At 41.6% G+C, this 9,666-nt stretch overlaps 1 protein-coding gene across 1 annotated transcript; it reads right to left on the bottom strand.

Moving 5' to 3' along the window:
* Positions 1-1,164: 1,164 nt before the first annotated feature.
* On the bottom strand, positions 1,165-8,037 carry LOC143817008 (aquaporin-2-like). The gene is made up of 4 exons (XM_077298050.1): positions 7,408-8,037; positions 6,869-7,033; positions 3,653-3,733; positions 1,165-2,447 (listed from the first exon to the last, which is right to left on the bottom strand). The coding sequence occupies exons 1-4, from the start codon at positions 7,774-7,776 to the stop codon at positions 2,226-2,228; spliced, it is 837 nt and encodes a 278-aa protein (XP_077154165.1). The 5' UTR covers positions 7,777-8,037; the 3' UTR covers positions 1,165-2,225.
* Positions 8,038-9,666: the final 1,629 nt, after the last annotated feature.

Below are 9,666 nucleotides of genomic sequence, written 5' to 3'. Positions count from 1 at the left end.
CAGTGTCTCCAGCATTGCCCCAGTGTCTCCAGCAATCTGCCCCAGTGTGTCCTCCAGCATTGCCCCAGTGTCTCCAGCATTGCCCCCAGTGTGTCCAGCAATCTGCCCCAGTGTCTCCAGCATTGCCCCAGTGTATCCAGCATTGCCCCAGTGTTTCCAGCAATCTGCCCCAGTGTGTCCTCCAGCATTGCCCCAGTGTGTCCAGCAATCTGCCTCAGTGTGTCCTCCAGCAATCTGCCCCAGTGTCTCCAGTAATCTGCCCCAGTGTCTCCAGCAATCTGCCCCAGTGTCTCCAGCATTGCCCCCAGTGTGTCCAGCAATCTGCCCCAGTGTCCCCAGCATTGCCCCAGTGTCTCCAGCATTGCCCCAGTGTCTTCATCATTGCCCCAGTGTCTCCAGCATTGCCCCAGTGTGTCCAGCATATTGCCCAGGGCCCCACGGATTGCCGTTCGCAAAAAAAAAAAAAAAAAAAGAGTTCTCCTCACCTGACCTGCGCTCCAGGCGGCGAGCTCCCTCCAGCAGCGCACACTCGCCGGCGACTGACAATGACGTCAGACGCCGGCGACGTGTGCGCTGCGGCCGACTTCAGCTGCCAGCCTCCAATTGGCTGGCGGCTGTTGTTAACTATTTACGTGCGGGTGTGCGCCCGCATGTCAATAGGAAACCGCCGCAGCGCCGGAAGGGGCCCGGGGGCACATAAATGCCGGCGGGCATTCAGTCACACTCGGGCGGATTATCAGAGGGTCAATCTGTGCGGTAGCCCAGGGCCCCCCCACACCACTGGGCCCTGGGCTACCGCCCATATTGACCCTCTGATAATCCGCCCCTGGCACCTCTTAATGTACCAGGAGCATCTTACTGCAGCAGACCCCTTCATCAAGATCCATGTGAAAAAAGCTTTTTTTTTATTTTTTCATTTTCGCATTTTCCAGCTGATTCAGCTCTATGTTTATATTAATCCCAGTATCAAACGTCCTACATTCATGGTCTGAATATGGACCACAATGTTCTGACCGGCCATGAGTCTCCTGACCCAAACTCCACAGCCATAGTCATATATTCATGGAGGAAATGTGAAACCGGCCGAAGGGAGACTCCCTTAATTGATTCTCTCACATCAGGATTGATTCTCTCACATCAATTTCAGGATTTCAACCTAGTATTGAATTGATTTTCCAACACTGCCGGTTAATTTGTCCTCAACTTCAGAGGAATCTGTCAGCAGTAATTCACTCCCCAAACTATTCTTTTGGCATGTAGCTCTTTGAAAGACAAGCCCAGCAATACCTTTACATGACCATTCCATTCATCCATTACTTAGAAATCAGTGTTTGAAGCAATATACTAATATGGAAGTTCTTTTGGTGCATTGAAGCTCTTTCCAAGGATCTGCTGTTCTATTCGCCACCCAGTGCTTTACTTTCCCCACCCAGTACCTTTACTTGATGTCATATAGTAAAGGAGCCATCAGGCAAGGTGGAGAAGGCAGCGCTGCATGGAGACTAGAGCCGGAGTGACAGAGGCTGGAAATCAGTAACTGAAGACCAGACTGGCCATGTAAAGGTATTGCTGGTCTTATTTTTGAAAGATCTACATGCGCATATATAGTTTGAGTAAATCCTGCTGACATATTCTCTACCTCCTTTAGCCATAGGACACCATTCTTAAGAGTGTTCTTTTATTCTTGGCCACAGTTGCCTGCTGCATTAGATTTTTATTTTATTTTTACTTAGAAGTGTGTGCTTTCAAATACTGTTGTCTCCACAAGAAACATAAATCAGAGAATATAATTTTTTTAAATTATCTAGCAGTTTGGCCAATGGTCAACATATGGCTAAATAGGGGTATACCTCAGACATATACACTGGATATATCTCAGACATATAACTTCAATGCCTGTAATTAACAAGATGCGTACATGCTGAATGGGTAGGTCTTCCCCCCAATCCCGCACCACAGGCCGGCACTGGCTGCATCATTGTAAGCTCATGTGGCTGTGAGTTGAAAATACTATAACTTGAGGCCATTGCTAAAATACAGCTAGAAATACAATTGATATCTATATTGCACTTGCTTTCCTGTCCTACAGAATGATGTATTATATGAACTTATCACAAACTCTGATCAAACATACTTTTGGCCAGATGGGACACAGATTTAAATGTCTTCCACTCATACAATATAACTAGCCACTTCACAGTTTCTTCTGTCCAGTTTACTTTGAGTCAGACTTTTTCGGTCATCCCACTTCTTGTTATTGTCTGGGGTGAATGTAACTCTACCGATTGTCTTCTACGCATATCTCTTTCTTCCCAATCTTCTGCAGGCTCAAGCTCCCCTCGCAGGATGGCTATTCTTTCCGAGAAAGTCTTAGTGTTTGGAATTAGTATAAAGTGATACATCAAGGATCCTAAGGTGGCTCCAAACATTGGCCCTAGCCAGAACACCTGAGAAGAGAATAGATGATAAAAACTATGGAAAGGAAAGGAAAAACCCAGCATTTTGTTGACAGTAAACGTAATAATGAAGCAGCAATAACTATGGGATGTAAAGTAATGCCACATCCCTGTCCTTCTGCACAAAGATCATTTATTTCTAATTCTGGACAATTCATGTCTTGTCTAATCTCCCCTTACATGTTTATCTTTTCTTTACTTCCGCCTTCACTAGTCGAACCTCCATTAAAGAAGCACTCCTCCCATCAAAGTTTGTATCTTCTAAATGTATTTCAGTTATCATATTATATAGCACTGTGCACTTACAATTGCTCATTTTGCCTTTCTACCCAGTTAATTTGTCTCTTGTGTTTGATCTGTGTACAAACAGTGACGCTTGTTTGAGGGGCAGGGCTAGTCCCTGCTTTGTCCCTGCGCACTGTCATTATGCGATGAGCACAATGACAATGCAGTCTGTATTGCCATCTCAGATCACCAGTAAAAAGATGGAAACACAGAGGAGATTGCACTGTCAGAGCACCGTGTCAGGGTACCTAGTGTTCAGAGACCAGCGCTGACCATGCGCTCTCTCTGCTCATTACTGCTGATCTGATCTGGCAACACAGAGTGTGCAGGAATTGTGCACTTCACACAGTGACAGTGCACAGGGACTAGCCCCACACCTGAAGGAAGCTTTGCTAGTGATGCTTCATTTCAGGGAACGGCAGAGGCTCTGACAGTGACCGCAGTCTCTGCCCCCTGTTCTAATTTCGCTTCATTTGAGTATCCCAGCATCCCACCCAAAAAATATTGTTTGCAAGAACTGCACTAAAAAGTATGCAATAAGATAGGACCTTTATTTTACTTTTTTCAAGGTACAAAGCTGTGATAAATATAAATATATAACCCACCATGAAAATATGATTGGATTCCCTTAATAATGCACTGTTCTTGAAAAAGGCCTGGAATAATGCCACAGATAAAACAAACATTGATCCATAAGATAATGCTTTTGGCCAATAGCGTCTTTACACAATCATACAAAAGGGTAATACATGTAATTACTCAGTTACATAATAATTACAAAATTAATAACCTAACAATTATCAGTTTGGATAAACCCACAACCCAGCCCATCTCATGTGTACATAGTCATGATATGGAACTCAGAAAAGCCTTTCAGTAACATAATGGAAAAATCGAAAAGGCAAACTTACCCAATGGGCAGTGAAAATCCCTGTCACTACTGCTGGTGCAAAAGATCTTGCCGGGTTCATAGAGCAGCCTGTATAATAGATCTAAGACAATAATATTATATATTAAGAATATTCAAGGAAAGTGTGACTCAAATAAAAAAATAATATACCAAGAATAGTATGTGGCAACCTTGTACAAAAATGAACAATATCACAATTTCTTTATCTTTGGTTTCATCTTTGCAATATTAACTTTTTTTAAGGAAATTCGATTTTTTTTTGTAATGGTTAACTTCACCCAAATGACACCCTTTTGCTCTGACCATGAATCTCATCATCCTGAATTGATTCCTCTCGTTAATCAAGATTTTGTTGGATAAAGTGATTGATCTTCAAAGTGAAAAGAACAGAATAGCTGATTCTTTAATCTTGATAAAACTTTCTCTACACTTCAAACTACATCTATACCTGATGTGAGGCAGTGACCCGTTACAGCTAGCGGGTGCTGTTGGTTCTCCCCAGGATGCGCACAGAGGCGTAGTGAGGCCTTGAGGGGGCATTGTAGTCGCAGATGTAGCTGTGATTACAATTGTTAAAAGCCCTGTAGTATAGAGAGGTTTTAAAGTTGAGTCTGAGGAGTCTCAGGTGTGTGAGGGCCAGAGTGAAGCCTGGCAACCCACAGCATACACAGTGGTGCTGCTGTCCACGATGACTGGTCATGGATGTGGACAGGTCTCGTGCCCGGAGGTGAACTGGAGGTAGACTGTCCTGTGTCCGAAGGAAGGACTGGCGTGTGTCACAGCTGCAGACAGGAGGATGTCAAGGACTGTGTACGGCTCTGAGTAGAGACTGTGATACAGCGGTGCAGGACACCCACAGAACTAATCAGAGGAGGACTTGCATGTGTAGTGACTGCAATCTAAAGGATGCTGTAATGAACTGGTGTGAACTGAACACTGAAGTTATATGACCTGAAGTTATATGCATTTGTGTGGATTGGAACCGTTTCTGTGTGAAGACAACATATTAAAGAGACTTTTATGCTTGAACTTTGTGGGTCACTGCCTCATCACTGGCTACCGGTGCACTACACCGACTACACAAAAAAAAAATAATCCACATTTCTTGTCCTATGTTTCAGCCACTGAACTCCTCTCAAAAATGATGCTTTGCTTTTAACTCATTTTAAAAGATGTAATTGATAAATTTCATGTAAGTAGCCAATCAAACAGATGCCAGCTAATGAAGAAGGATCGCAGATAGGAAGATGTGCACAGCATTCTACCTTCCATACCTTAGTGGATATGGACACCTTAAGGGACAATTCTTTTTACCAAAATGCAAATATTTTAGGCTAAAAACAATTTTTGCAGTTGGGTTCCATTAAAATGTTGCACCATTTGGCTTTTGCATGCTCTTTGTTTTATTATACACTAGAAATAGGCCCGATGCTATCACATTGGGAATGCGGTGAAACTGCGGCTGCACAAGTAAAACATAGACGTCACCACTATTTACACAATGCGCAAGTGACACTGCCGCGGTGCCTTATGCGATTCGGGGACAGCTGCCGGAAGTCCCAACTGGCGATTATTATATAGGATTGTTGGCTGCATAATTAGTTAATTGAGAGTCTGTCAGGGAGCACACTATGACAGAGATTGTAGCTCTTCTATCTATATCACAAATCTAAATTCCTTTGTGCTGATGTATGGCCACCGACCATATCAAATTTACAAACTTCACGTCAAAACAAGCTCACTGCTGGATTTTATTTCATTTTGCAGCTGGCAATTTGCATGAAGACAATAACCCTGAAAAGGGCAAAAATTTCAAAACCCAATTGCAAAAACATATGTATATTTTTTCTAATTCACATTTGTCAGATTTTCTGAATTTTCCCTAAATTTGCTGTGAATAAATTTGCCATGAATCTTAATACTGTAAAGCCTCTAATTGCCCAAAGGTAAGTGTACAACATATAGAGATCTCTAGGACTGTACTAAGCCATTTTGAGCTCTTTAGCCTTATTATTGTCCAAGTAACCTCAACCTGGCAATGGGAAACCAGATGGAAATCGGAGGTAACCAATAGCTTAGTTAACAACACACTTCATTAACAGACTTTTTATGCGGCTTTAATGTAAAAAAAAGTCTAAAAATTATCCTTTTGACGGCAGTTGCCTTCCTTTCTGCTGGTGTGTAATGGACTATTATTGAACTATTACAAGGAAGTGTGCAAAAATATACATTTTTTTACAAAATACACTTTGTAGGGTAGAAAGTTGTGTTTAAATTTCTGGAATATGGACATTTTTATTTGTCTTTAACAAATTAAAATAAATTATGCCTTGCATGTCTCACAGGCCTAGGTTTCAGAATATTTCTTCAGAAGTAAAATTAGGACAGAAGAGTATTAAACTGCCCTCTTTGTTTGTTGTGTGTGAAGAATAAAAAGAAGTGCTGTTATTAAGGTGTTGCCACTGCAGTGCATCACAGATCATAGCCACACTGACTATGCAGGAGCATCACCTCCCTCCCACTTGAATCTTTCTATTTTTATGACTGTGGCTATTACTCCCACTTTCAATGTGCTTTATCACAGCAGTAATATACACAATTAAATGTATTATTTTTTATATCCCTATGTGGAATGAGCTGTGCACTTTGTCCTCCTATCCTTATGCTGTGAAGTCCTAAAATGGTGCTGCTTGGCCGGTCGTTATCTTTCATAGTGGCTGTTATAGTCCTCCCTGATTAGCTGCACTAGACCATGCGATGTGATAGCTGTAAGGCCTTATGAGAAAGCTTGTGTGGCCACGCCTGATGGCACTGGCCTGCTCTCTGGCCGCTAAAGTTTTCTTCAGTGCATGAAATGGCGCCCAACATTTTTTTTTTTTGTTTGGAGATCAAATTGCAATTTGTTCAAATTCACAGGGATTCGCAAATTACAGAAAATCTGACACGGGATCTTCACTCTCTATAAATTTAGAAATTGTTAAATAAAATCAAAATTTACAGGTCTCTAACCATTTCATACATGACTTTTCCCTGCAACTTGGCAAGCGATCCATGTAATCATGTAAAATAAAAGGGATTTGTTTTCTATTTAGGTGCATTACGACACTTCTTACAAAACTTCCAGATTTATGCATACACGTTACATGTGTCTCACCAAGGTCAATATTATTTATAGCAATTCCTGCAAGACAACTTGTGTGCAATCTCCGATACCTACACCAAGGAGGTGTCCAAGTGTCACTGACAGTCCAATAGATAAAGCTGGTGAACCCACAATATCTGTCCTCCGATCGTCCGTGGATGCAAATATACATAGAATTAGTTGAAGTGTTAAAAAAAGCTCAACAACAAAAGCTTTCCCAGCATCAGTATTGTTGAATAACTGCAAAGGAACAGAAGATTTAGATTTACTATATATAAATACAAAAATCCCCATTATAGCAAAGGAAACATGACTCAGTCATCATTTAGGTTTTTTGACAATGGCTATGATTTTTACTTTCCAACAAAAGAAAACTAAAGAGGAAAAGCACAATCATTCACAAAAAACTGTCTTTGTAATCAAGTATAATTTGCCGTCTACAATTTTTGTTTATAGTAATAGATAGATATTAGTTTTCTACATTCTAAGTGTAATTCATAATTATCATGACAGTCAGTGGTAGGCACTATGGTTGCCCCAAGCTTGTAGTATCTTCATCCAACGTTTTCTCATGACCCCACCACAAATCAGAGATATAAAATTCAAATTCTTACCCCATTTACTGATAGATTCCCTCTGACTTCAATGGGAGTGAGTCCTTGAATTATCGCTGCCCCAGACACAGCACCCAGTAACTGAGCTCCCACATAAAACACTGCTCGCAGGAAAGAAATCTGAGAGCCCACCATGAATGCTAGAGTGACAGCTGGGTTAATGTGGGCACCGCTTACATGGCCAAAAGCCTGAACTAGAGTTCCTATGGCAAGGCCAAAAGCTAAGGCCACTTGAAGAACACTCGGTGGTGCTCCGGGCCAGTGTAAAGATGTGCCCAAACCAAACATAACAAATAAAAGGGTTGCAAAAAATTCCACAAAAACTGCCCTTGTAAAGGCCACAGAACGAAGCTCCCAAAGTCTAAGCATTTCTTAAGAAAAAAAAAAAAAAAAGAAAGAAAATGTTTTGCAATTGTTTCCTTCACTTCTGAAAAGAAAGTCTGGCTGTTATAATTTTGCTTTTATAGTTCAATCAAAGTGTAAAAAAAATCGAAGGTGGAGCTTTTTGTTTCATAAAGTCAAATTAAAAAAAAATTAGACCTCCATAATTTCCTTTTGCCTTGAGTCCTTTTGAGAGTAGATGCTTATCAAGCATCAGAAAATCTAAAATTTGCAATACGAAAGCAGTTTCCCAATCATTAGTAAAGCTCATTACAGCTATCTGCTACTTCAAGCATAAAACTAAGGTAATCATTTAATCTATGCAACATGAAGATTTCTATCATCCTTGCAATTTGCTTTTAGTTATTTCTTTAATGGCTTAAACTTTAATATGATCTCCATTTTCAGCAAACATTTCAATAATTTTCAATTAATGTGTCTTTTTTCTACCCTAACGAACCTAAAAATGTTCTCCAGCACTTCAGTATAGATGGCGTATCCTTAAAATAGGTCATTGTGAGAGGTTGTCATTAGTGATGAGCTAGTGTACTCGTTGCTCGGGTTTTCTGAGCATGCTCAGGTGACTTCCGAGTATTTATGACTTCTCGGAGATTTGGTTTTCATCACGGCAGCTGAATGATTTACAGCTACTAGCCTGCTTGATTACATGTGGGTATTCCCTAGCAACCAGGCAAGCCCCACATGTACTCAGCCTGGCTAATAGCTGTAAATCATTCAGCTGCCATGATGAAAACTAAATCTCCGAGCAGTCATAAATACTCAGAGGTCCCCCGAGCGTGCTCAGGAAAACCCGAGCAACGAGTACACTCGCTCATCACTAGTTGTAATGCTTGGTAAAAGCCTTCAGGTAGACTGAGGAGCACGTGCACAAAAAACACCAGTGGATTTATTATATGCAGCATAAGCCACGGTGTTGAAAACAAAACACAGCCCTCCGGGCACGTCAGAAAAACAAAACAAAAATAATAGCAAGCATACAGTTCAGTCCTCTTTTTTGCGGCATCCTCCAGCACACTGTTAGGGAAAAACCACTCTCAGTCATCAACTTCTGTGGCAAGTACAGCTTCTCCCCATAGCACCACACACAGACTGAACCACAGGTCCAGGTATATCATCACATGTGCTAGTCACGTGATCATGACATCACTGCAGGCCCTCAAACACCTGCAGGTCCTGCAGGGAAAAGGGTACGGTGAGAACCCTCCCTCCTGCACTGCGGTTGCTCACACTAAACCGGCCCATTAAACTCTGTACACAGCTTCTCAGCACCTAGTGTGCTGGAAGCACAAAAACACTCTGGTTTCACATCACTGACCGCTGCATGCGCAGTGACACGTACTTCCCTTTTTCTACAAAGCCAATGACTCTTGTCACATCATATATATTTTATAATTGTGTGGATTGTGTGGATAATTTGTGCAGGCTATTATACTATTCTAAGGGCTATTTGTGTGGGCCATCATACTATGTGGATGGTTATTTGTGTGGGCCATCATACAATGTAGAGGGTTATTTGTGGGGCCGTCATACTATGTGCAGGGCTTTTTTCATGTGGGCCATCATACTAAGTGGAGAGCTATTTGTGGAACCATCATACTATGTGCAATTCTATGAGAGGCCATCATGCTACTTGGGGGGCCGTCATACTATTTAGAGTAGAATTGAGCGAAACAGATCGGCCAATTTCAAAAGTCGCCGACTTTTGGGAAAGTCGGGTTTCGTGAAACCCGACCCGATCTCACTGTGGGATTGGGTCGGCCGTCGGCGATCTTCGCTCCAAAGTCGGGTTTCGTTTTTTATATATATATATATATGTCATTGAGACACATATATATATATTTATATTTACTTCAGCGC

The sequence above is a fragment of the Ranitomeya variabilis genome, chromosome 3 (genome assembly GCF_051348905.1).
Source record: "Ranitomeya variabilis isolate aRanVar5 chromosome 3, aRanVar5.hap1, whole genome shotgun sequence".
Lineage (NCBI taxonomy): Eukaryota > Metazoa > Chordata > Amphibia > Anura > Dendrobatidae > Ranitomeya > Ranitomeya variabilis.
This window is presented reverse-complemented; position numbering and strand designations above follow the sequence as displayed.

Coding starts and splice junctions, on each gene's coding strand:
- LOC143817008 (XM_077298050.1), bottom strand. CDS start 7,776: ATGCTTAGACTTTGGGAGCTTCGTTCTGTGGCCTTTACAAGGGCAGTT. Junction 3,734..6,868: donor CACTTGGACACCTCCTTGGT/GTAGGTATCGGA, acceptor TTATTGTCTTAG/ATCTATTATACAGGCTGCTC. Junction 2,448..3,652: donor GGATTTTCACTGCCCATTGG/GTAAGTTTGCCT, acceptor TTCTCTTCTCAG/GTGTTCTGGCTAGGGCCAAT.